The sequence below is a fragment of the Aquila chrysaetos genome, chromosome 16 (assembly GCF_900496995.4).
Source record: "Aquila chrysaetos chrysaetos chromosome 16, bAquChr1.4, whole genome shotgun sequence".
Taxonomy (NCBI): Eukaryota; Metazoa; Chordata; class Aves; order Accipitriformes; family Accipitridae; genus Aquila; species Aquila chrysaetos.
Window position 1 is genome coordinate 27,761,342 of NC_044019.1, and position 27,037 is coordinate 27,788,378.

The window sequence follows — 27,037 nt, forward strand, 5'->3', positions numbered from 1 at the left end:
TTTCATACCTATACCTTAAGGAATTGTCTTGCTACACTTCTGTTGCATTGGTGGTTTTGTCTCAGTAACTGGGTTTACCTGGGTTCACCTCCTCAAAAAATACTGTTCTACAGCCTTTATGATTATTAATACAGTAGTTTTATCATATTTTTGCTATATTTTAAAACTTAAATATTTTATCCCAAAATACATCTAGTGGTATTAAACACATTTTTCCTACGATGTTACCTGGTTTAAATATTTCATTGTTCAAATGTTCAAAACTTTTTTTTTTCAGTATTAAAAGCTAAGAATAAATATATCTATGCAAATAGCTTGGCTCAACTTTGGTATTGAAAGGTTAATGTTACAGATTTTACATCATTAGGAATAGTTTTGCTGTCAGTTTGAGAATAAATTTAGTGTTTCTGAAAACTCTTAGTAGAATTTAAACCAAGTCAGATTGATAAATTGTTTTCCTGTAGCAGCTCCACAGTTGCACAGCTTGGGATTTTGTATAGAAAACTTTCAAACAGCTGTGGTTTTATTAAACAGCAGAGCTTGAATGTTACAAGCTACCTAGTTTTATTGAGAAGCAAGGTTCCTAACATTTCCTGGGATTTTGTAATTTAGTATCGGATGGTAACGTATCCTGAAGATTTGTTATTTTTCTGTGTATGTGCTCTGTTTGCTTTCCGCAGTCTTGTTTCCATGGGAATGCTGTGTATCCAAATGCCCCCCCCCCAACAGTACCAAAGGACACGGAGTGACACAGAGCGTATCGCTGATGTAGAACTGCAGTAGGTGGAAATGGAGTATCTTTATAAATTCATTAGCGGCATCTTGTTTACTCCAACAGGGCTGGCTTTTGCAAGCAAGATTTATTTAGAACAAAGGATTTTATTTTCTAAAATCGGTGTTGCCACTGCAATTGGAGTTTGGTTTATCCCCTTTTTACAGTCAGTTACACAAAAGTCACCGGACTAAACAAACAGAAGGGACGTGAAAGTTCCCGGCCCTTGTCAGGGCTCCGGTCTGTATCTCTGTGGGCTTTTGGGAGCCGGCTGGTGACCGGGGTCTGCGTTATTTCCAGGCGCTAACTTGTGCTGGTGTACGTGATACGTAACCGAGGGTGCATAGGTAATTTTAAAAGTAGCTTCCACAACTCCTGTGTTTTTTCCTGGACGGAGAATCCCTGTTATTTAAGCAAATGCGTTATCTGTGTGTGTTCTCGCAGCAATACGCCCTTGGTGCTGCTCGCCACGCGTTCTCTAGCTCCGTGTCAGGCCAGCCGGGCCTACGTCTGACATGGCTTCTCTCCACCTTCTCCTCGAACGGGCTGCAGGTACCTTCCGAGCGGTGTCTTCTGAGGCCGAGAGCGTTGCTGCCTGCCAGTTACAGCCGCCTCCCTTTTAAAAAAACACCTTTACCAGTCGAGGAGCCCATTCTGGTGAATGGCAGCCCTATACCAGGAAAGGTTTAACGCACCTAAAACTGTACATTAATAAATGCACCGCCGAGGATCTGTTTCCTCAACTCCACCGCCGCTTTCCCGTGTGGAAAACTAGCTTAAATTCTTCTGCTTTAAAAAAATAAATATATATATATATATATATGTATGTATGTCTGCTGCGCAGGCGAACGGCGGGGGCAGCCTCGGGGTCCTGCCGCGGCGCGCGTCGCTCGCGCCCCGCCGCTCCCACGTGGTGTGCCGCGAGCCGCCGGTAACGCCGCCGCCTGAGGGGGCGGCTCTCGTCAGGGCGGGCGGCCCTCGGGGCTCCGTTCGGGCGGCCCTCGGGGCTCGGTTCGGGCGGCGGGGAAGGTCCGAACGCCCCGCAGCCATGCAGCGGCGGAAGGTTGACAACCGTATTCGGGTACTGATCGAGAACGGGGTGGCGGAGCGGCAGCGGGCCCTCTTCGTGGTGGTCGGTGACCGCGGCAAGGACCAGGTAACCCTCCCGGGGCGGCGGCGGGGGTGTGTGTGTGTGCTGATTTCGAACCCAGCCCTTGAAGAACGGTTGATCTGTAACCCGCCGGTACCGTTTTTTTTTCCTCCGTAAAGCAAGCGTTGAAACCGGCAGCGAACGAGGCAGAGCAATGGCGTGCCTCGGCGTGCCTGAGGTAACTAACCCACCGCGGTGCAGAAACGCGAAGGGCTGTGAGAAATGGTTTGGGAGACTTCGTCCTTCAGCATCTCCTGTTGGAGAAGCTCACGAACGTTAAAAGAAAGCGAGCACAGGCAAATCGGAATTATTTATCTTTTTTTTTTTTTTTTAATTGGGGCCAAAGATAATTTTCTGGCTGGCAGGCGCTTCTTTCCTACCTCGGTTCTGAGGTAAGATGTTACAGTTTTGTGCTCGAGCCGTGTTTTACGTACTGAGTCATCTTGCAGATGTCACCACACCAGAACTTGGACTGGACCTACTTGGTAACGTTGTATGGAAGAAATTAATCACTAAACTCGTTTCTCTACAGAGACCCTAGACTTGTGTTTTTCTAGCGGAAAGGGGAAGAACAGCACAGCAAAACCGTAACATTTTAGGATAAATCAATTCAGTTAGCTCCAGTTCCCGGGAAAGTAAAATAAACTAGTTATAAAAAAAACTTGGAAAATAGTGAGTTGATCAGCTTGCGGTACAAGAAATTTGTCATTAATTTACTGCTAAAGTGGATGGGTGAGTTATGATGGGGCATACCCCAAGTCTGGTTGCGTTCAGTATTTTCACTCGCGAGTTGGATTCCAAAGCAGCAAGTGTACTTACTGAATGCGCAGGCTACATAGCAGTGAGGTGGGTTGCCAAACCCACTAGAAGATTAAAATTCAAAATGAAATCTCGTTAAATTGTAGAAGAAATCTGAAATACCTTCTGCGAAATGTAGTATAGAGACAAATAGCAAGACCTGTATTTAGCCTGGAATAATCGCCTTCTCTTTGTGCAGTTGTTAGCAGTTCTGCTAAAGAAGAGTGTAAAGGAAATAATTGAGTATTTTCAATGTCAGGTATAATTGAGTGTTTTCAATGTCATGCAGCCCTGGAGAAGGCACAGACACACAGGTCTGTGTAAAAAAGGACGGGGGCTCAGGGGACAGGACAGCTTCGGGTCCACCGACCAGGTCGTCTTCTGCCCCAGGCTGCTCACCACGGGGTGCTGAGCGCTGCCCACCCCTGCGGGGCCCGTGGGCTACAGGGGTGTCACGGGCTCCCAAGGGTCCGGGCAGTGCCGGGACCAGCCCTGCCTGTCTCGGTGTGCCCACCATCACCCTTTGCCCTCCCTGCTGCCCCACGCCAGAGCCCGGAGGCAGCTGGGATGGGGAGGGCGGGTTGGGGGGTGCCTGGGCGAGCCATGTGTCCCCTTTTTCCAGCACAGCCCAAGGGACGAGCCATGTGTCCCCTCTTCCCAGCACAGCTTGAGGGACAGGGGCCGGTTCCTTTCTGTGCCTCAGTTTCCCCAGAGGCTCTGCAGTGGGAGGGTGCCCCAAGGACACGCTTGTCACCCTGCGTGCAGGGACCAGCCTGCTTTTGGGGCGAGGAAGGCAGCACATGGCCAGAGATTGACCCCCACCTTCTCCATCACCCCCCACCCACTTCACAACATGTCAAGGGATCCTTCTGTTTTGCACAGGGCTGCTTGGTAGAAAACATAGCTGTAAAATCAAGTATAGAAAAATATTTTGTTCTTCGATCTTAGCTTGTGAGTACAGTCGCTCATGAATGTTTCTGTGTTTTGGCAGGTGGTTATACTTCATCACATGTTGTCTAAAGCAACTGTAAAGGCCAGACCCTCTGTCCTATGGTGTTACAAAAAGGAGCTGGGCTTTAGCAGGTAAGATATCTCGTGTCTCCTGCTGCGGTCGCTGCTCTGTGTGAATCAAAAGCTCCATGACTGATCTGCTGAGCATAGGTTGCGTGGTTCACTTGTAAGCAGAAACAATATTCGTTCTTGGAGGAGCTATAGGAAGTTTGGTTTTCCAGAACTAAATTTTGGCTTCTGTAATACAGTTGACATCAGCACTAGGTACTTCTGGTTTCTTTCTGTAGCTCTAATGGTAACTCTGTTGTCTGAGACCAATCTCTCCCTTACCTTTTTAACCTCAAAAGGCCAAAATGTTAATTATTCAGCTTTTTAGCCTCAGTAATATTTAGGACTGAATGCAGATTAAGCATTAGAATGCCTTAATTTTGAGAAAGTGTTTAAAATGTTAATTCTCAGATTTGTGTGCGTACTTACAGTCTGCGCACAAAGTCAGGAAGGAAGCATTATCTGAAACCGCATGATGCCAACCAAGCGGTTTCTTGCAAAACCAGCTGGTTCTGTGTGATATCCACTACTTTGGGGTGAGGGCACATGGGAACATACTGTGAAAGCAGCAAGTGTGATTCAAGATTTTTTTCCTTGGAGGCTGCGCTCTGACTTCCAATTAAACTTGAATGTAGGCCTGAATGCACTTTCCTCAAACCTTTTTCCAAGCAAACTTCTGTATAATTTTTTTCTCAGCCACCGGAAGAAGAGGATGAGACAACTACAGAAGAAGATTAAAAGTGGAACTTTAAACATAAAGGACGATGATCCTTTTGAGTTATTTATAGCAGCCACAAACATTCGCTACTGCTATTACAATGAAACTCACAAGATTCTTGGTAACACTTTTGGCATGTGTGTACTTCAGGTAAGGAGTTAAACTTTTGACTTAAAAAGGACATTGCACTACTATCAATTGCTTTCAGTTTAAATGCCACAGGAATAGTATTTGTTGCTTCTGTTATTTCAATTATGATGGCCTTACATATCTTAAAAGTTTTGGGAGGATGAGAGAGCTTTGCTGGTAGAATTTTAATGGGATGTTGGTTAACGCAAAAGTTAAGCGTGAATTGAGCTTTGAGAAATAAAGCTTTTAGATTTCCTGCTCCTCTTAGTAGGTGCTAGTTGTGCTGGCAACTCTAGACAACTTTGAAGTTTTATTTATTTCCTAGGATTTTGAAGCCTTGACTCCAAACCTGCTAGCTAGAACTGTTGAAACAGTAGAAGGGGGTGGAATTGTGGTGATCCTCCTGAGAACTATGAACTCACTGAAGCAGCTTTATACAATGACCATGGTATGTTCAATGTAACGTGTCTGTTTTATGTAAGTGGGTGCATTGTGGTGATGCTAAGTGGTTATTTTTTGCTTTTTTTATGGGCTATGGTCTTCCTTCCATCATCTTTCCTGCTCCTTCATTCATCTATGTTTGAAGGTCTTATGCTTAGGCAGTTCTGCCAACCACTGTGTCCTGAAATGCTGTTAGGTTACAAGGAAGAAACACCTGTTATTCACAAATGTAACTGTGTTCTTTTGTTTCACAATAGTTTTGGAAAGTATTTATGCTATAGGCCCATGTAACAGAAAGTTAGGTAAAAAATAGGCCTTTTGAGTGTTTTGTGACCTGTCGCTAGTTGAGATCAGCTTCACAGCTGCTATATATTTCTAGATATGAACTATTCACAGTTGGTACACTTACACCTAGAGCAGGAACGGTTTCCATTAGTAGTAATGGCAGTAGCTGAATTAAAGTGATAGACTATTTTTTCTTAGCATTCCTGAGGTGTTTGAAATGTTCTGTACCTGGCAGAGTTGACCTTTAAGGCAGGCGAGAATAAGTAAGACCACTGTGAAAAGTATTGGAGGGAGAAGTACATTTTTAATAAGTATTTGGAAAATGTGCATGTTTCACAACAAACAGAAAATCAGAATCCTGTCTGGGATACAGTGTTGATGGAAAGGGAGACTGTAATCCACAAGAGTGGAAAAGAAGCCGGATTGTCCCATGAGTAACAGTCTCGTAAATATCACTGTTACTGCTGTTTCTTCTCCAGACTGACGTTTTCTTTTTGTTTCAGGACGTACACTCTCGATATAGAACAGAGGCACACCAAGACGTGGTAGGACGGTTTAACGAGAGGTAAGTTATTAAAAGTGTAAAGGATCTAGGCTGTATGCCCAAAAAAAGCATCTGGAACAACGTTGTGTATTCATATTAGGAGAGCATCCTATAGGTTTGCATTGGAATAGGGGTACTTGGCTGCTTCAGTGAATTTTTCATGTACTGTTCTGGAAGCAAATGCAGTTTGTTGTTGAAGGAATTGTATATAAAATTTTGGCATATGTTACAAGGGATATATGCAAATAGGCCCAAATTTGGACTGTTGTGAGTCCCTTTCTTGAAATGCTCCGTAGAAACATATGCTCCAGATGCACCGAAGTTCAGATACTTACTGCACTACTGTAAGACATAAAACTGCTTAGTGTGGAGTATTCTCTGTGGTTTTAGAAGTGTCTTGTAAAGGTGGTTTCTCTACTTTTGTTGTATAGAATAATAACTCTTACTGAGTGAGCGAGCCCTAGCTCTAGCCATAGGAAAACTGCAGGTATCGTTCTTTAGCATGCAGGTGGTTATGTGATGTCAGAAATTAGAAGGATTAATAAGCCAGCACTGACTGCAGTCTTCAGGGGTCAGCACTTGTGACAGTTGCTGTGGATTCACATCTTACACTTTTATGCAGCTACCTCCCGCTTAAATGCTGTCTTGGTAGATCGTCTTTAGTTAGCTTTCTTCTTTGGAGACATCCTGGTAAGTTGATACCCGGTTTGTGTAGATGACCCTGATTTTGTGGTAAGAGGCATCCTGCCAGTTGTGTGAACTTGTCGTAGCTCAGCTGTAAGTAGCTGTAGCTGTAAATACTATGTCTGGGTTTAGAAAAGAGTTTAAATTAACTACCAAAATGCAATTGTGTTGCTAGTGGTTTTAATGAGTTGCCTTTGCTTGACTGCTCAGGTTCATTCTGTCTCTGGCCTCATGCAAGAATTGCATTGTGATTGATGATCAGCTGAATATCTTGCCCATCTCCAGTCATGTTGCAAACATCACACCTGTTCCACCGCAGTCACAGGTCAGTAAGCAATGTCAGCCGTTTTTCCTTGAGAGAAATTGGTTTGAGTTGACCACAGTGTGTTAAGGATTTAAAAAAGAGGAAGCTTTCCTTTCACCCTGATTTATCTCAAATAGTGGTCTTGCAGAGAGGAAGTAGAATGTTCTGCAAAAGTTATACCTGGTATGGGTGAAGCATGGGAAGCTGTCTTTTCTTTCCTCCTTGGGTTTTTTTCTGTCACAGCTTTTTTTTTGATCTTGCCTGTCTTTATTGATTTTGCTGTATTGCTGTTTAGCCTAGTGAGGTGGAGCTTAATTGCTGTGGTTGCTGTTTCAGAAGTGCATAGGGAGATTTCAAGCTGATGGACAGCTGGGATGAAAAAAAAGACCTTTTGACTGTTGGAGGGTGGGAAAACACTTTGGAAATAAGTATATTTACAAGCTCAGGAGACGCCTGATACCTAGAAGCTGTGGTAGTTGTTTCAATTTCTGAGTTACACATGCCACATCTTGGGAGACATTCACTGAATATAAACCTGATGTATAGCTTGCACTGTTAGAAATGTATCCTTTTATTACTTTCACTTGTAGACTAAAGTAAAATGGAACCAGTTTTAAATAGAAATCTTTAACCTTTTTAACTGTTTTGTGTGGCCTAAGGAATATCCACATAGGTTATGTCAGAGATGGTAAAAACATTTTAACAGAGCACTGATTTTAAAAAACAAAACAAAACAATCCCTCCTTAGCATTAGAACAATATTGACAGCAGCACAAATACTTATCTGTTGGATGGACAGACTGATGCCTTTGGAATTTTAAGTGACAATAAGGAAAATCAGAATTCATTCCCATTTAAAATTGATTGCTTTTGTCTCCAAGTTTATTGTTTGGCTTTGAAAATTGGTTTGAAAACTGATCTATTGCTGCTGCAGTAGTTTTTCCCCCTACATGACAACATGTACACCTCGTATGACAGGTATCACAAAGATCATAAAATTTTGTACAGCCTGAAGACTGAAAAATGAATTAAATTCTTCAGAAAATTTGTCCGTGGTCTCTTCTTCCTAGTAATGCTATTCTCCAGTTACCACGTACTGAAAAATCTTTTCCTTTTTTCCTCCAAGCTTGGGGAAGCCAGGTTACCCACCTCTTGTGTAACCATTCTCCTGAAGACGCATTAAAATTGAAGTGTTAAATACCTGTCTGTCCATTTGAATTTTTCTTGTTTTAAGGAGTGTATTCAACTTGTGGTAACATTTCCTTTCAGATATCTTTCTCTGCCTGATAAAAGGTATCAGAAGACTTCACAAAGGTATAGTTGTGCCGAAGTGTGCTTTACTAATCCTGTTACGGTAAATCCTGTGCTTGTAGGAAGATAGCCTCCGGCCGCAGGACTTGGAGCTAAAAGAACTGAAGGAGAGCTTACAGGATACACAGCCTGTAGGAGTTTTGGTGGATGGCTGTAAAACCCTGGATCAGGTTGGTGTGGTGTTTAAATTTGAGATACTCTGTGCTTGACAGGTCGCCTTAGGTACTGATCTTTGTGTCTCATCTTGCATGTAATCAAATCCGAGTGTGAACAGTGATGGGTGTGGTCTTAGAGAATTTCCTTGAAAAATTGATTGGACAGGGTAGCTCAACGACAGTATCAGCGATTTTCTTCATGAGGTTGAGAATAAGTGGAAGGACTAGAATGGAGACAGGAAGCTGATCTGGAGAAGTCCACATTTGAAAAGATGATGAGCTCTCAAGGTTTGAAATAAGCAGGAAACTTAACCTGAAGTTTCTGTTCAGTTTAGTTCTGAATAGAAGTTGAAAATCCATATCATGTTTTAATATGCCTCTATTCCTGCCTCCCTTACGCTTTTTTCACTCCAGTTTGAGAATCGCTGACTAGTGCAAATGAAGGCCCCATTGCAATTGTGTTTCCTGCTTCAGAGTATTCACTGACAAGTTGCAGTTCAGCCTGGTGGCTCCCGGAGCTGTGCACTGCTTAAGCCCTTTTATAGTAGGTCTTCTCACTGCCCAGATATGTTCGTCTTCCTCCTCTGAGAGCAGTGTGCCTCCTCCCGTCTTGCTGAATGTACTCTGTGGTCAGTGGACCTGAATAATTTCAAGAACTCAATGGGTCAAGATTGCCAGTTCTTGCACATTATTTGTCTGGGTTTTAATGTTCAGCTCTCCCATCTTGCCTTTCTCTTCCTTCTTCCTGTTCCAGGAAAGAAGACATGTACTAGTGGTAAGTGTAGGTAATGCTGAAAGCAATTTAAACACAGCTGATTTTTGTTTTCTTTTTGTTTTCTTTTTTTTTTTCTGATCTCAGGCAAAAGCAGTTCTAAAATTTATTGAAGCCATATCTGAGAAGACTCTACGGAGCACTGTGGCATTAACAGCAGCCAGGGGACGTGGTAAATCTGCTGCTTTGGGATTGGCTATTGCTGGGGCAGTAGCTTTTGGGTGAGTGAATCCCCACAATCTCCCAGGCTTTATTTGCATCCATGAGTTTAAAAAACAAAACCAAACCAAAACAAAAAAAACCCAAAATGACAGGATTTGAATATATTTGTAATTTCCAGTCCTACATCCCTTGTATTCATTCTTAAACCTTTTGATTGCTGCATACGCTGATATTCAAGATTTTCTATTTTATAGTAATAAGAAAACCTCAGTCTTTAAAAATCAAAATAATCACACACAAACCGAGTTAAGTGTCTAAAGGAATCTGCTGTGTTTTGGTTATTAGGTAAAATCAACCCCTCGTGTAAAGAAAACATTCTATTTAATATGTATATGTAAAATTTGTTAGAAAAAGAGTTAAACTCTTGTTTTATTTTTCTGTGCAGTTACTCCAATATCTTTGTCACATCTCCAAGCCCTGATAACCTTCACACTCTCTTTGAGTTCATATTTAAAGGCTTTGATGCACTGCAGTATCAGGTAAGGAGAGCAGACTATTTTACAATACTTTCACAGCGTTCCTGTTTAGGAAGGGTTTTGCCTCTCATCTGTGATTTTTTGTTGACATATATTAGCTATCAGCCTTTTTAGTAATGTTCTGCAAAAATGAATTGTAGTCCAGTTATGTTTCTTCCTCTATTTTTAGATTAGGTAAGTCAGTTTCTTTGTGAAATAGTTTTTAACGTAAGTAAATAGTTTCTCAGTTCTCAGGCCTCTGAAGCTTTTGTTACAGGAGTTTTTAACTAGAATCTGAAATAACAGTGTATTCTTAGTGAGCTTATTTTGGTGATAATGGTAAATGATATTTTTCTTAGACCTTGGCTTGTTCATACTCTTTAACAATGTTTTCTCTCAGGAACATCTAGACTATGAGATTGTTCAGTCTTTAAATCCGGAGTTTAACAAGGCTGTTGTCAGAGTGAATGTGTTCAAGGAGCACAGACAGACCATTCAGGTAACTGGCCTCTTTTGTACTCTTGCCTTTCTACTTTTTGTTCCTAGCTGCTGGCTTTACTGATGCTGTAGTTGCTTTGATTTTAAGCATGTTCGTTTTATGTGATGTGTAACTGTCCTGATTGATTTTGCTTTAAGGCAGACTTTTTTTTCTGGTGAGTGACCTTCACAAAATGCCTTATTTCTTTCTGTGAATAACTTGTAGATTACAGAGCTCCCTTGGTTATTGCTTGTGGGTTTCTTCTTGAAACAAAAGCAAAGGAAGGTGAAAGAAACAGTGAAGGAAGAGCTTATGTTTCTAGTGATTAGATTTCCTTTATTTTCACGATCTCTGCAGATAAATTTGTGTGGAAATGTGCAAAACAAGATGTGTGACCCAGTCCTTGTTAGGGTAACATGAACCCTCTCCTGGCTGTCTCTGGCTTGATGGTCATGGAGAACAGGGACAACAGACAGCTTTTCAGGGCTCCAGCTTTGCCAACTCTGACATTTCCCTAATTCCCAGACAAGCTGTTGTTGAAAATGATGGTGTCCTCTCATTCCTTGCAGTACATACACCCTGCTGATTCTGTGAAACTGGGTCAAGCTGAACTTGTTGTGATTGATGAAGCTGCTGCCATTCCTCTACCCCTGGTGAAAAACCTGCTGGGCCCTTACCTTGTTTTCATGGCTTCTACAATCAACGGGTAAGGCTTGAGCAGCAGCTGTCTACCTGGGAAAGCAGTTGTGCAAGTGGACTTTTGTATCTACAGTACTTTTTTTATTGCACACTATTACATCAGGTCATGCTAATTCTTGATCTGTCATGGAACTGCTCCTTAAAATAACCAAGAGTCAGTACTCGAACTTGCTGCTTTCCTTTAGTTCCACTGTGGATTCATTAAGTGTTTGACTTGCACCTCTTCTGTTCTGATACAAGGAGCAAATATATAAACAGGATTCTGCAGTCTGTTAGGAGAGTGGGAAGAATGACATCTTCCTTCCAACATGGTGAGACTAAGAAAGTGACAGGGTAGGCTGCCCTGTCCTATGTGCGCAAGAACATCAAAAGGCTGCAATTCTCACAGACGGTTGGGGCCCTCACAGGCCTCAGAACGGCACATAGCTCTGGATGGCAGCCTAGTTCTGTGCTGGGCCTTCCCCATGGCTCAGGCTTGCTGTTTGGTTATTTGGTTCAGACTTTTGTCTTCTGCTTTTCAGGTATGAGGGTACTGGTCGATCGCTATCTCTGAAGCTGATTCAGCAGCTCCGTCAGCAGAGTGCACAAGCCCAAGTCACCATGACAGCAGAGAACAAATCTACAGCTACGGCTAAACTCACCTCAGGTACTCTATTGTTGTCTGGACCGCAGTGTATAGCCATGGTCTCTGCTGCTGCTGACTGGCAAGCCCCGTGGATATCGCGTGTATCCATGTACTTTGCAGCTGTAGGAGGATAGTGGTATGGGAAAATGAAGGAACTCTCCTCTGTTTTTTCCTCATGATTTTCAGATGTAAAGGCTTTTAAGGGATGAAAGCTATGCGAGTAATGATTTTCTAATCTCCTGGGAGCCCTTCAAAGGACACCGATCCTGTTGGATTCTTTGCTAGCTGTAACTTCCAACAGTAGATGTTCTTTGAATCTGTTTGCAGCTCGTACATTGCATGAAGTCTCCCTCCATGAATCAATCAGATATGCCCCTGGTGACCCAGTTGAAAAGTGGCTAAATGATCTGCTGTGTTTGGACTGTCTCAACATCACCAGAATTATCTCCGGCTGCCCACTGCCTGAGACTTGTGACCTGTATCCTTACTCAAATGTTGTGCTCTGATGGGAAATACATTGCTTTCAGGTGAAGGAGGCTTTTTCAAGGGGATTAATAGTGGGTTTCCAGCTAACGTGATAGCCTCAGCACATGTTCTTTTGGCAAAAGTCTATTAAGACCACACTTCTGGAGGTAAGCTCTTACCACTGCCGTATAAGACTGGTGGTGTGTGTTAACAGGGCATTACCAAATTCCAGTTTTACTGCAGAGACAATCCTAAGGAGAGGTTGAATGAAGGGAAGTCCTTGTTGGAGTTATAAAAGGTTTAGCTTTACAGATGAAGGGTGTGAAAGCTATGAACACTGCCCAAAGTCATTCACTCTTGTAGATAGAACTGTAGAATCTAAAAGCACAAGCCATCATGTAGCCCAAGGCTGTACTGAAAATACTACTTCTAAACCAACAGGGAGATTTTCCCGTGTTTCCAAGGAGGTTGTTTCCTTAACCCCTGTGTTTAGATACTATGTAAATAGAGACACACTTTTTTGTTACCACAGAGCATCAGAAGTTTTTCTGCAGAGACTGATGGCCCTCTATGTGGCTTCACACTACAAGGTAAAGCTTGTGCTACTACTGTCAAAATTTCAGCTAGGAATTTTGTGGAGGGAGCAGTGCTTGTTACGACAGTCTAATTGAATTGACCTAACTGAGGTTTCGGAACAGCTTCAATTGCTTTTTGTTGCGTACATATATGTATTCTCCTTTCTTTGAGAAGATCTCTGCCTTGGTCTTGGCTGAATATACTGGATTTACAGATATCTGGAATATTTTTGTCTTGAGAAATTCTGGAGACTAAATTCTAGATGAGCCTAGAAGCTTGTCAGAATAGTATCAGTGATGAACCTCTTTTGCAGTTCTCTCTACCATATTCTAGTAGCCTCAAGTTAACCAAAAGAGTAGTACCATTGTACTGCTGAAAAGAGTAATAATTCATCTCAAGGTTTCAAGACCGTGGGTGACTAGTAAATGTGAGTGGTGAAGTCCGTAAGTACTGAAGTCCTGAGTACTAAAAAACTTGACACTTAGAAAAGAATTATTTAAGGTTTAGTAGATTAAGAGATAAGTAGCTATATAAAAATAGAAAGTTCAGTTCCATACATATGAGAGCAAGAGGTTTCATTTGAGAAAAACAGATACTGTCTGGTAGTATAACAGCCATGAACTGGCCTGTGAGCTTCTTCATCCATCAGTATTGTACTAGTTCTGAGTTTCTTAATAGCCCTAAATTCAGAAAATGGAGGATTGTTTAGAAGTCAGCTACTAACATTACACTGGACTTTGAAGCTCGTCTCATGAAGTAATTCTTCATTCTTTCTGATATGTCTTTACCCTCCAGAACTCACCCAATGACCTCCAGATGCTATCTGATGCACCTGCCCATCATCTTTTTTGCCTTTTGCCACCTGTTCCACCTACCCAGAATTCATTACCAGAAGTACTGGCTGTCGTTCAGGTAAGAGCGCAGCATGTATCTATGAAGTGAACTGTTCAATAATGAAGCAGTACGCTGCTGGGAGACAGTATACTACCAGTGTACTATGACAGCAGTGTACTACCTAGTAGTAGATGGTAGCTTAGGACTGTGGTTTTGTATGTATTACAGCGTGTATGAAGGCTGTGTTTTTTCCCCCCACTTTCTTTTGTTAACACTAATTGCTGTATAAGTACATTGTGGTGCTGATCCTTTCACATAGGCCTCCCAGTCTTCACAATGTGTTTGTGCTGAGGAGCTGAACTACTGCTTCAAGAGATGACTTTGTCCTCCCATTTCAACTTCCTGCAAGGAAAGTTGGTTCACTGGTTCACTCTGCTTATCCCATGTTTCTAGCATTCCTTTAATTTGCAGTGGAACTGCAAAAATACAAACTCCTCAGAAGTACATGCTTAGAGATGTAGAAATATTTCAGCCCTTGACTGCTGGGTATCTGACTATATGCTTCCTTCCTCCCTTAATAACACAGATTCTTAATTATCTGTGTTCGTTGCAGCTTGTTAAATCTACTGTTTCTTAAAAGAAAAGGCCCCATTTACATGAAAAATGTATGATATTTAAAGAGAAATATTGGTGGGACAAAATTTTATGGTTGGTGTTGATGGACTACAGAAAATGCATGGAGCACTTCCTGTGCTTTAATCTCTTCAGGCTTCTGTTGCACCATAGTGCAATGCCTACTGTGTCAGATGTACCTGGCTGGCCCACTGGTATGCTTTTTGAGATGGGGCTTTTAGGGGCAGAGCCTTTTTTTGACACATACGTGTTTGCTCATCATGTTGCAGAGCACGGATCACGTGAAATCTCAATACTGCATAATGGACTCAGCAACTGAGTATAAATTTTGATTCTGCTGTAGTGGAGTGACTGTAGGAGAAAACACTTTTTCTCCATTAATAGTCTTTCACCTTTTCTGGCAGGTGTGCATGGAGGGAGAGATCTCTCGCCAGTCTATCATGAACAGCCTTTCTAGGGGGAAGAAAGCTTCTGGTGATCTTATTCCCTGGACCATTTCAGAGCAGGTGAATAATTTGGCTGTGTACTCACACCCAAGATATATTTCAGCACTATTTCTTATTTCCAGAGTACTCATCTGTGTTCTTTAAATTGACTTTTGTCTCTTGTGCAGTTTCAAGATCCAGACTTCGGGGGCCTCTCTGGTGGGCGTGTTGTTCGTATTGCAGTTCATCCAGATTATCAGGGGGTAAAGTATTTTGGAACCCAGTTATTGTCAGTAGTCGGCAGTGGTACCATGAGAATGGCTGTACAGGCAGAATTCAAGAACAGGGCAAACATTTCAGTTGCTCCAGTTCTCAACATTTTAAGCTTGGGGACTGAGCTAGCGGTCGTAACAGAATGAGGTCAGATGCACAGAAATGGTCAGATGCCACAGCAGACTGGGGGACATTGATTTCCTCTGGATGGGTAGCAAACCAGTGCTTTTGTCATTACTAGGCAGCGTTGTGGCATGCCAGCATCCCAAGCAGCAGTATACAGTCAAGATCCAGTGATATTTATTGTGTGATTACCAAATGTTCACACTGGTGTTTGGCATTTTCCGAGTGCCAGGGTTAAGCACCAAGAATGATTACACAGTCCTAAACTACCAGCTGGGCTCTCACTATGATTTCGGACATCCAGGTTCTGTAGTGTCCTTCTCCATGGAGCTGCTATGTAGCAAAGAAAACACATTTTTGCACTGAGTGAGTGATCTCTGCACTGATGATTGTTAATGGTTTAGTAAGGGGAGAATGTTGTTACCCTGTCTTAAAAACTAGATACATCTTTTTGCTTAGAGTGTATTGTTCCTACTTCACAGATGGGCTATGGCAGCAGAGCTCTGACTTTACTGCAGATGTACTATGAAGGTAAATTCCCATGTTTGGAAGAAAAAACAATTCAAAAGCCAAAAGAAATTGCAACTGTAAGCAGTGAGGTATGGAGCTCAGTACATTTTTTTGTATTTTCTGTTATGCTAAGCTGTTCGTTTTTCACTGTAAGTCTCGATAATGATTTCTCTCTGTAAGGAGGGAATACTCATATTTATTTTTTATGCAGAATAAGAGATTTAATTTGCAGATTTCTGTGAGGATTGCTACTAACCCATTTACACTTTTTTTTTCAGACTGTTAGTTTATTAGAAGAGGTTGTGACACCTCGGAAAGACTTGCCTCCTTTACTTCTCAAACTGAGTGAGAGACAAGCTGAAAACCTAGACTATCTAGGGGTATCTTACGGCCTAACACCAAGATTACTCAAGTAAGACTGTATTCTATTTGCTAGTTACATCCAGTGCAAAAATATAACTATATAAATCACATATAATAATATATATATTATATTATATATATAAATAATATAGTGTATAGGTATAGATGCAGATATTTTAGCCCTTGGATAGTCTCTTTATCTCTGCACGTTTCACTTGGTTTCTAAAACTGGGACAGCTCCAAGCCCAATTCTCCTGTAAGACCTTTTCCTGATGTACAGTAGGGTCGATCCTAAGTGTATCCTTCAGGGTAGTTTTTCCTCAGACTCCTTCTGAGGGCAAACCCATTCCCTTCTTGGTTGTCTCTGTGACCCTTCTGAACAGTTTACTAGCTTTAATTGCTCTGTTTTTCCAGCTAGAGAAGTAAGAACAGCCTGTAATAAGTAGGGAGAAGTTAAATACTACTTCCTGTGACCTGTAGAAGCTCGAGCTGCTGCTGACTTCAAAGCTAGTTGTTAGTTTCCTGATTAATGTAAATGCTTTTCACCAGCAAATGCAGCTGCTTCTTTCTTTTCTTACCATGGAGGAACTGAGTTACTGTAGCAGTAAATCATTTATTAATATTTCTTAAGTTTTAGCTCCATCTTACAACATAGGTTTTTTTATAAAAACATACAATTTTATAATAAATGCAACTTTTTAATATTATCAAATTCTGTAAAATATCTAGGTTTCTGAGACTTTCTCAGCCATAGTGTGGAAGGTTGTGAATCCATAGTTTGGGAGACAGTTTCAGAATAATGCAGAATTCTTCCTGTTGCTAGCCTAAAAGCAAAGCAGACATTTATCACCTAAAACCTTGGTTCCTTGCTGGCCTACCCCCACTTACAGAGGACCTAGTGTGCTGTACAAGCACATGAGATGAGACTGAGTTCAACAGAAGTAAGAGCAGTGGAGGCCAATTTGTGACTGACCTAGTCAGGACAATGTTAGACAGCTATGTGCAATTTGGCATTTCTGATACAGAGTCTGTAGCCCGTTTTGTTCTGTGGCAAGCATGCTGCAAAGTTCATGCCAAAATGTGATGGTGAATTGTTCAGCTGGGCAGGAGAGCATCAGAACTGAATGGTTATTGTGAAATAGTCTTAATCTTTGCAAATTATAAAGCAAATGGTTCAGATGTCTTACTTTATTTGAACGATCCCTCTCAGGGCAGAGGGGGAGAATAAAGTGTTGCACTACTACTTTTCTTAGTTATTTGACTGTTAGCTGTGGTGGGATAGATAAAAAAAGGATGAATAGTGGGATAGGGAGAGGCTGGGGTACACACGTAGTAGGGCTTCCTTCTGAAATTTGCAACATCCTGCACAGCTGATGAGTACTCATCCCATGGCCTGTGGAGGTAGGTTGCCAGTGACAGTTGCGGTGGGGACTGGCTTCTTTCTTTTGTCTGGGATGCCATATGTTTGGTCTCAGTAGGTGTTTTTATACTAGTTCTTTTGCTGGGCAAAATGAGTTGTAGGATCAGTTCACAACTAAGATGCAAGAAGGGACAGGAGGATGAAAAGGGATGTCAGCAGAATTTTACTGATCAGTCTGGGATTCTCCCTGGTCCACAAGTGACTATTTGAAACCTGGAAGTTGCCAGGGAAAAATCATCATTCACTGAAGAAGAGCAGAGTCTCTGAAGGAAACTGTAAATCCTCAGCTCGTCCCCAGGGTATCCCTTAGTTGGCAAGTAGGATGTGATATTATTGGTCAAAACCTGCCTGCCTGTTTTTAAAGGAGGCCCTGGAAGCATGTCAAATACAATAACTCTTGTATCATGTCTGTCAGTCTTTGAAAGTTTGTTCATTTTTTGATACCACAGTCATCATTTTTCACTCCTCTAAGTTAGAACCTCAGTCAGTTTGATTGCTGTTACTACTTTCTGTCAGCGTTCATTTTCATTAGTTGGTGGGATGTGTTACAGACTTTTGCTTACTTTTCAGTGGTTGTTCTTGTAGGATGGATAGATTGCATTTAACCACAAATATTATTGTAGAATCAACAGCTCCATAATTCTCAGTGCGTTTTGTCTTTTCCCTTTCCCCAGGTTTTGGAAACGTGCTGGATTTGTGCCCGTTTATCTAAGGCAGACACCAGTAAGTAGCGTACTGTTTCTGAATGAAATCCAGCCCTATTGAAATCACTGGGCATCTTTCCATTAGCTTCTGTGAGATGTGCTTTGGGCAGCAAAGTTTTCTGAGGCTCCATTTGGGGTTTGTTTTATGTTCCGTTTTTGTTCTTTGGGCCTATAGTTAACTAAATGAGTAAAGTTTTAGGGTTGTGAATGTGGTCTTCTAAGTAGTTCGCACTTAAAAAATTGGAGCAAAGGTGCAGCTGTTGAGGGTTATTAATGTGGTTATTGGTAAAATATGCAAGTGGCCCTTGAACTGACTGCTCTTGTTTTTCTAGGTGTTTACAAAAAATAGCACTAGCAGTTACAGTACTTCTAGGGAGAACAGTATGTTTGTCCCATGTCACCGCATTTTTCTGTTGTTTTTCTGGCTCTTGAGCTGTACCTGGAATTTGCAGTACTGGTGACTACTGGTTACCTCAAGAAGCCGAAATCCCTCAGCACTGGGATTTACCAAATTCTAGAAGCTCATAGGTTTTACGTTAGGTAGTAGTGACTAGTAGCAGTTGGTACATGCATTGTTGATTTAGAAGACCTTTGTCATCTTCAGTTGAGCTTAGAGTGCAAAAGGTTCATGGGGATGATGGGAAATATATCTTATTTATTAGAATGACCTGACTGGTGAGCATTCGTGCATCATGCTGAAGATGCTGAATGAAGAGGACTCCGAACAGGAGCCTTGGCTTACTGCCTTCTGGAAAGGTAACTGATTTTGCTAACGCTAGAAGAATCTTCTGGGCTATTTATTCTAGAGGTCCACAGGAGTCATTTATTTTATCATCTTGTCCTATAGATTTTAGGAGGCGGTTCCTTTCTCTGCTTTCCTACCAGTTCAGAACGTTCTCCCCCTCGCTGGCATTGAATATTCTACAGAACAAAAATATCAAACAGCAGCCACAACCACGTGAGTACCCTGGCTCACAGTGTTCAGTTAGATTGCAGTTTGAAGTCTATGTATATGGATATCAGAGTTCTCAAATATATGCATTATATGATGTCTCTTGTGAAGTGCCATGAATTGCTCTTGGTCAGTTACTGTGTTTTGTTCCTATTATCCAGAAAAATGCTTATATTTCTAAGTAAAAGCTAAGAGGACATTTTCTGCCACTGAAAACAGGTAGTGGTGTTTTTTTGGTAGTTTTTGTGGTTTTTTTTTTTCCCCCTGCTTTTTTGATGAAAGATTTAAGTAACCCAAAATTAGAAGTCTCCTGACTGTAATAGCTAAATGCATGACAAAACATGGATGGATACTGACAGCTGCCAAATCCAGTATGGAATTAAAAGGGAAGCCTTGAATAGCAAGGGTCAGTAGGCAGAGCAGCTTGCTTAGGATCTTAGGAGGAACATTGTCATCAGAAATTTGGAAATTGGAATGTGATGTCTTTCTAAGAGAGAGGCTTTAGTTCAACTGCATGTTATTGGGCTCAGTCCAGCACTTGCTGGGAGAAACACACAGGCAGTATAAAAAAAAGGGCCAGACAAGACAGTTTGAATAGTCACTTCTGGCTTGAAAGCAAATTGCTGTTTTCCTAATATGTCTAAAAGAGGGGAGTCCTCTTGAGAGAACTTGGTAATCTGTGTCTTCCTGGTTTTTTAGTATCTGTCTCGGTGAAAGAGTTTTGGTTGCTGCTACAAGGGAACAAAGCTCTTAACAGCAAAACCGGTGTAAGATAGTTAAAGACTGGGCAAATTTTGTTTCTCAACCCTCACTGTTTTCAGTCTCTCTGGGATCCTTAAGTTGATACGCTGGTCTGTTTTGACAGTTGCATTGTTTTTCATATGGATGTATGTCTGTCTGAAAAGGCTTTGAATAACCAAGCCAGTCTGAATAGCAGTGTTGTACCTAGTGTGTTGAATTCTGAAATGTGTTGGGAAGTGAACCTATGAGGTTGCAGTTGGCCTTTACTCGCTGATATGAAAAGGAATGTGTTAAATACTGAGATCCTGGAGAGCTACGAAGAACAGTCTTGACTATGTTGTCTTTTTATTGTACCCATCAGCCATCAGCCGTGCTGAATTGGAATCAGTTTTCATCCCATATGACCTGAAGAGATTAGAGATGTACTCTCGCAACATGGTGGATTATCATCTCATCATGGATATGGTACCTACCATTGCCAGGATGTTTTTTCTCAACCAGATGGGTGATATAACTCTCTCTGCTGCACAGTCGGTATGTATCACTGTGAGAACAAGCCATGCTTCACCTCTCTTTGTATATATGCTTGGAATAGTTTCCTGTCTCATGTCATCTTTAAAAAAGACTTTGCTTCAGTTAATTGCTTCTTTTGTAGTCCTCTTTGTGATTTCTTCTGCTTGTAGTGTTCTTCCACGTTTAGCATTTGCTTTGAATAAAATGTGTAGGGATCATATTCTGTTGTATGTTCAGTGAAGCACTCCATGGATTTATAATATGGTGTGAACTGTGGCTTAAAAACCCCTCAAAATCTTCTGGCTCTTGAACTGTACTTCAGAAGAAAGGTATTCATCCGTACTAAGTATGGAATGGCATCTGCCATCTACAGAATAATTTAGGGGTGTTCCCATGCATCTGAGCAAAGCTTCAGCTCGTACCGGAGAAGCCTTGTGTAAGGAGTGTAGAGGGTATTATGTATTTGTATTTGCTCTAAAAGTCTCTATAACTGAAATATGTGTCATTTCCTCAGGCCCTTTTTCTAGGGATTGGCCTACAGCATAAATCTCTGGACCAGCTGGAAAAAGAGGTAGAACTGCCCAGCAGTCAGTTGATGGGGCTCTTCAACAGAATCATCCGCAAAGTGGTCCAGGTAATAGCATCACGACAAGCTTTGTCTTGGTTGCATTGGACCAAAGTGTAATTCCAATACTGAGCCTAGCACTAATAGTAAGCAGAATCAGAACTGTGTATCTTTAACACATCCCCAGTAATTGTAAACTTCTTTGTAAGATGGGAAAATCCCAGTGGAAAAAGCAGGTATTTGTGGCATTGATTTATGTAGTATATTCCCAAATAATAGTGCTTGTGTTATGTTTTTAAATGTTGAAGTGCCCTGACCAATACGCTGAGGATACAATCCATGTTGCCAGCTGAGCCTGAGCCATTTGCTTGTGATTGTTCACTGCATTGGTGGCATCTCAACTTTTCTTGGAAAAAAACCTTTTCCAATGTCATTTAGAGGTAGATTTGAAGTCCAGTGAAATAATTGGAAAGTTTTGGATCTGTTTTTCTTTCTCTAACGTCTGTGAAAAAGTGAGTAACACGATGAGTTATCAAAATGGCGAGACGGACAGAATACTTGCCAACTGTTTGCAATTACTTGCTGAGCCTGGGGCCTCTAGTTCTCAAGGTTCGGGATACAGTAGCAAAGCTTTTGCAGTCTGGCATAGGTTGTTCATTGGAGAGGTGATCTGCTCAGCATAACACCCTTATAATTATCTTGAAGAAAATAACATACAAAAAAATAAATATGCAGCTTTTAGCTGCAAATGTTAATCAAATGATGGTGTATTAATAAAGTGTGTTGTAAACTACGAGCTCTCTACATTTATGTAAGTGACAGAGTGCTGACTGATTTTAGTTTTATACTTTTTATAAAAGCTGTATATAATTCTGCCTTCAGGAAGCAGCCTTGAGCTTTTTATTTCAGTATGGTGGAATGCATGCATCAGAGAGAAACAACTGCATGATAATATTTGCAAGGTTGGAAGAGTTTCATGGGGACAGACAGCATTTCTTACTTATTTTAATGCAATAACCTAGAAGAAACGTCAGCAAGTCTTACATGTGTTGGCTTACTTCATTTACAGTTGTTCAACACAGTCCAGGAAAAAGCTGTGGAGGAGCAGATGGTGGCAACAAAGGATATTGTGATGGAGCCAACACTGAAATCTTTAAATGATGATTTGGTAATTCTGAACTTTCTTCTTGATACATATGTAAACACTTCATGGAGTTCCCTTGAGTGTAGAAGCCTTGTAATCTAAATTTTCTTGGATGGAAAGAATTCCATATCAGGTCTGTCAGCTTATGGTAGTTAAAACCTGACAGCTTTACGTTACGTGCTTGTAGTCATGCTTTGTTAATCTGCAATATAGATTTTTTGCAGAACCTACTAAGATGTTCTTGGAGTTATATGTTGCAAGTATATGTATACAAATAACAGAAAAATGCAATTATATAAAAGTGACAAGCTTTTCAGGATCATCTGGTATTTGTTTTAGGGGATGTACTTCTCTTTCAGTGGGAAAGGTGTTTTCCTTGCATCACACGGTCACTGTTGCACTTAGAACTTAATGCATCTGTTGTGCTGTCCTGTTGTAGGAAGAAGCTGCAAAGGAATTCCAAGAAAAACACAAGCAAGAAGTGGGGAAGCTGAAGGAAATGGACCTTACACAGTAAGAATTTATCTGTATAAGTCTCAAATCCAGATTTCCCCTGATGTCTGTTTGAATGTCAGGTCACTAGTGCATCTTGCTGAGACTTGTGCACAAGGCTGTTGTTGCAGCATCACAATCTCAAACCATCAATAAATGAGAACTAGCAGTAGGTATTTTCAACGGTGGCCAGGTAAGATAAGCATATGCTGCTACTCTAATGAAAACTTTGTGTATTGTATGCCTGACAGCCAGTAACTTGGTCTTCATTGGCTCTGTTAGCAGGTGGTTTGTTTCACACTCAAAACATTCTTTCCAGTATGAATTAAATTCAGTAACAACTTCTGTTCAAGGCCATTTACCTGTTTACCTCAGTAAATGAATTCATTGCCTGAGAAGTGTGTCATACTCCCAAGCATGAACTTACTGACTTCCCTTTTTCTGCTGGTATTTTGAATGGAAAGCAAAAGGTTGCGAGTTAGCAGATCACAGCTGATCAGCAGTGAGATCTGTCTGTGGAACTGTAGAACTGAATTGTTGTTAGAGTTGGGGCTGGCTCGTCGTTACAGTACTGCAAACAGAAGATGTACTGCAAACAGGAACGCCGGTTCAATTCTCGGTTCTGTCCCAGTGCCTCTGGCATGACCTTGAGAGCGTTCTTCTTTTACCTCCATTCTTTTTTGTCACTTAAATGGTAAATTATTCATGGTGGTAGCTCTTACTGTGTATCTGTGTGTCATTCTTGATCCTGGCTGTGCACGGTATGTACATTATACATATATAAGTTATACAGTTCTATAATATGGAGTAATAAAGCAAGCTGCCTGGCTGTGGACTGTTTCTCATTTTATAATTTCGGTGCTTCTAGGAATAGTCATTATTTTCCTCAAACCAGGATATCCAGGTCCTTTTATCTGCTATCCAGCATAGCTGTGTATGCAACTCAAGTGAAAATAGTACCTGGCTAATTTTAATATTCTCTTCTTTAACAAAAATAAAACCAAACAAAAAACCCCAAAGCAACAGAAAAAGAACAACCAACCAGAGCTTCTTTTACTAACTACAGTGTGCATGGATGCCTTTTAACAGCTGTAGAGCTGGACAATTTGTAGGGTACTGAGTTGCTGAACCAGCAGTTTACTTGAAGTGTCAGCAGATGTCTCTTTTTCTGGACCAACAGGAGTTACACATGCTACTGATTCTCTCCCTTCTCTTTCCTCCTCCCATTTTTTGTCTTACAAATCCTGTTTACTATACTGACATCCCAGAAAAGTTGGCTGTTTTGGCTCTAGATTAATCTCTATTAAATCTGAGAAAGGGAATAAAAGCTTCTTTGACTCTTTGGTTGTCTTGTTTGAAGGAAGGACAAAAATGGATGTGATTTGAAGTGACTTGCAAGTCAGTCACATTAGGAAAACAATATAACCAGAATTTTTAAAAAGTTTTAATTCCATTTTTTAGTTGATATTATTATATACCTGTTTGTCATTTTGGACCATGTTCCCTTTTTTTTTCACCCAGAAGTAGATTTCTGTTCTCCTCCATGAGGAGACAGAGAAAAAAAATCTATTTTGCACACTTTTCAGTACAGGTTATAGAAAACTAATAGAAGAGACAGAGCTGTTTGATTTGAAAAGGCTTTGTCCAGTATTGTTTGGCCTTGTATGAACAAAGGCTAGTTATTCTAAATCTCTAAGAACTTGAGATGGAGAGTAACCACTCAATTTTGCTACATGACTGCTTTGCCTAGTTAAATTTGTATGTAATTTCCAGGGTACTTGAACACCCAGACAAGGGGCACAGAGCATGAGTTTATTTGAATAGCAATTGTCGTCTTAATTTCTCTTTTCAAAAGAAAGCTGCAGGTCTTGAGTTTTTCCCAGATTGATGCAGAAAAACTACCATTCAGGCTTACTGCTGGTCTAAGAGCAGCTGCTAATTTAGCTAACTTTTCATTACAAGCCATTGCTTTTTGCATCCTCTTCCTCTACCCCCACAACCATCCTTCTCTTTTTTTAGAGAGGGGAAAAAGGAAAAAAGCCCTCAAGCTTTTATAAAGAAATCTGTGTAGTGAATATAGATCTGATTGTGGTTGTCAGGCTTAATGGTGTAGTGATTGAAGCTCTATCTTTTAAGAAATCTAGTGGGCAAAGTAGAAGTATACACCACTGCTATGGAAAGTATAACCTTTGTGGCCTTACTTTTTGCTTTCATAACAGATGTACTCTACTCAGCACTCTGCTTTTCTGATGAGAGGCTTTCATAGAACAGTTTTGTGATGTTTACAATAGGGGCTCCTGAGAGAACTTCATTCAACACTGACCAGCTTTGGATGGGGACAATTGTTGGTTGCTATTGACCTAGTTTGGACTGAGTCTGCTGACAGAGTCGTGACAAGCTATTGTATCCCTTTGCCAGTCTAGTTTTGTATGTATTTCCAAATACTGATTTGGTTGGGTGCTGACACAGTGGCTTTGTTTGTAGAGTAGTATGTGCCTGACAATATAATCACCTTTTTTTTTTTTTTTTACTTTGTGCTAGCAATTTTACTTGGATTTTCCTTTACCTTTTTCACTTAGATATATTATCCGGGGTGACGACGAAGAATGGGAAGAAGTGCTGAGCAAAGCAGGACAGAACGCTTCCGTCGTCAGTTTGAAAAGGTTAAGGAAGTTGAAATACTCCACAGAGGTGTCTCTGGTCTTTCCTGCTGGCCTTTTTGTAAAGTTTTTCAAAAGAGCAAAGCTGAAGAGTTAAATGTTCAGTTTTCCTGGAGGAATCGGGGTGTGAACACCTGAGAGCTCTACTGGGTACTCGGTGGTTCCTCTAATGGCGAGATTGCTGCTGTGAATTCTGTGTTGCTCTGGAGTGTAGTCCCGTCTTCATGTAACTTAGTTGCTTGTTGTAATTTTTTTCTGTTGACTCGGTTAAGTCTTGATCCTGACCATGCACAGAATTTGGTACTATTTCTCCCTTGGGTGACTTTTAAAGAAAGAACTCATTTCACATAACTGTCCCATTTGCTTTGGGAGCTAACACTGGGTGAGAACCTGTGATAGTCCTATTGGAGAAAATGCAAGTTCAGGGAAGAGGAATTCTTTCAAATGTGAGCTTAAGACTGCAAAATATTGAGTCCGCGTTTCTGCAATTCCTTCCTTTTCATCCATCTTCTTTCTTTTACCTTGCCCAGCATGGAGTCTTTCCTCATCTTTTCCTTGGGGATTTATAGTTGAGACTTGCCTGCTTGCTTATTTCCCCTTCCTGGGGTGCCTGACAGCTGAACTAATTATGTGATCTTTATTCCACCCTTTGTATATTCATGTTGTTTTTCATGAATGCTGGAAGCTGTGAGTTTCCAGAAGCCTTACAGCAATGAGTGAGTCTTGTCAATGCTTATAAAGATTGGAGCTCTGTCATGTTTGCTCTAGTCAGAATCTAATGCAGGAACAAAATTGTATACTTAAAACTGTCAGAGGTAATATTTTTTTCTAGGTACTCTAAATTCCAGATGCCCTATATGAATTTCCTTTAGGACACATAACTTAAAGTCTTGAAAAGCAATGACGAACTAAAAATCAAGATCTTATGGGATTCAAATTGGATTAGGGAGTCTGAAGACAGTAGAAAATCTAGGTCATACTCTTGTTCGTGCTTTGTCTAGCACCAGTTTAAATGACCCAAGAAATTGGAAGTATTTTCTCCCAACCACATTCCTGTGTAGACCCTCGCCCCCCTTTTACAACAAAAATTTCTCATCTGGATGGGAATCTAGTGTATTTTTAACAGATATTTTGTTCCTGTTTCCCAGTGAGAAGAAGAGAAAATTGGAAACAGCAAGAGGACCCAAACAACAGAAGAAATTTAAGAAGACTAAAGATATAAAGCAGAAGTGGAAGAAATAACTTTAAAGCCACTCAGTGAACTTGGAATTAACAAGTGACGGGTCTGTACTTACGAAGTACTATTCTCCTTTAAATCAAAAGACTTTCTTTTGGAGGGTGAGAGCTGGAGGGAAGGGAAAGCCTTAGAGGCATTTTTAAAGTGTTTGTATTACTGGAAGTACAGTGACACTGCCAGGAGACAGTCTATGAAGATTTTTTTATGAAGTGTGACTGTAGAGCTTGAGTGAGGCACTGTGCAACACACTGGGATATTATGAGGGTGCTTTAGCAGCTACAGAGTTTCCCTTCAAAGGGGGCCGATCAATCTGTAAACTTTCCCACATCTTAATGGTTGGTGTCTTTATTAAAAAAGAGTTTGGACAACAAAGGATAGAAATGTGTAAGGCTTTGGTATGTGACTCTGCCTTTTAGCACTGCAGCACATCTTGATATATGCAGCTACTGGTTCAGTAATACTGCCACTCCTTTGTAGCTTGAGGGAGTTTTCGGTGTGAATGACAACTGACTTTTTATTTGGGGCTGGCTATTCAGTGAGTGCTAACCATGTTGTCAGTTCAGACTCATGATTTGGTCCTGGCTCGCAGGAGTTCAGGGTATACAATGAACACTTCTCTTTTGGAAGGTAGGCTATAGTTCCTACTTACTGTGCTCCTCAAGCAGCTGTAATAAAGGCTGCTCTTTTGCATTCACACTTGCTTACGAGGTCTCAGCATTCCCATAGCTCAGTAATTTACATTTCCTAGTCCTCAAGCAGGGGGAGGATGATTAACAGGTGCTGGGAAAGCTGCTTTGGCCATTCTG

General features: G+C 41.1%; 1 protein-coding gene across 2 annotated transcripts; it reads left to right on the top strand.

Moving 5' to 3' along the window:
* The first annotated feature begins 1,674 nt into the window (after positions 1-1,674).
* Positions 1,675-26,606, top strand: NAT10 (N-acetyltransferase 10). Of its 2 annotated transcripts, XR_005934114.1 has the most exons (29): positions 1,675-1,928; positions 3,712-3,803; positions 4,476-4,647; positions 4,952-5,074; positions 5,856-5,917; positions 6,791-6,905; positions 8,258-8,365; positions 9,210-9,343; positions 9,730-9,823; positions 10,200-10,298; positions 10,847-10,983; positions 11,498-11,622; positions 11,929-12,079; positions 12,560-12,656; positions 13,438-13,554; positions 14,514-14,615; positions 14,723-14,797; positions 15,413-15,529; positions 15,719-15,852; positions 17,898-17,946; positions 18,590-18,683; positions 18,775-18,885; positions 19,982-20,154; positions 20,648-20,767; positions 21,768-21,866; positions 22,282-22,355; positions 24,554-24,737; positions 24,914-24,997; positions 26,143-26,606. XR_005934114.1 is itself a non-coding variant. In XM_030038798.2 (28 exons), exons 1-28 carry the CDS (start codon positions 1,821-1,823, stop codon positions 26,234-26,236), a joined length of 3,060 nt encoding a protein of 1,019 aa, XP_029894658.1. In that variant the 5' UTR covers positions 1,677-1,820; the 3' UTR covers positions 26,237-26,606. The 2 variants fall into 2 exon arrangements, 1 of the variants encoding a protein (XP_029894658.1); XM_030038798.2 differs by lacking the exon at positions 24,554-24,737 and having other exon boundaries at positions 1,677-1,928.
* Positions 26,607-27,037: the final 431 nt, after the last annotated feature.

Bases quoted from the DNA above. Each gene is read 5' to 3' on its own strand.
- NAT10 (XM_030038798.2), top strand. From the start codon at position 1,821: ATGCAGCGGCGGAAGGTTGACAACCGTATTCGGGTACTGATCGAGAAC. The intron at 6,906-8,257 runs GTCAGTAAGCAA...CTGTGCTTGTAG, and splicing joins CTGTTCCACCGCAGTCACAG to GAAGATAGCCTCCGGCCGCA. The intron at 20,155-20,647 runs GTATGTATCACT...TCATTTCCTCAG, and splicing joins CTCTCTCTGCTGCACAGTCG to GCCCTTTTTCTAGGGATTGG.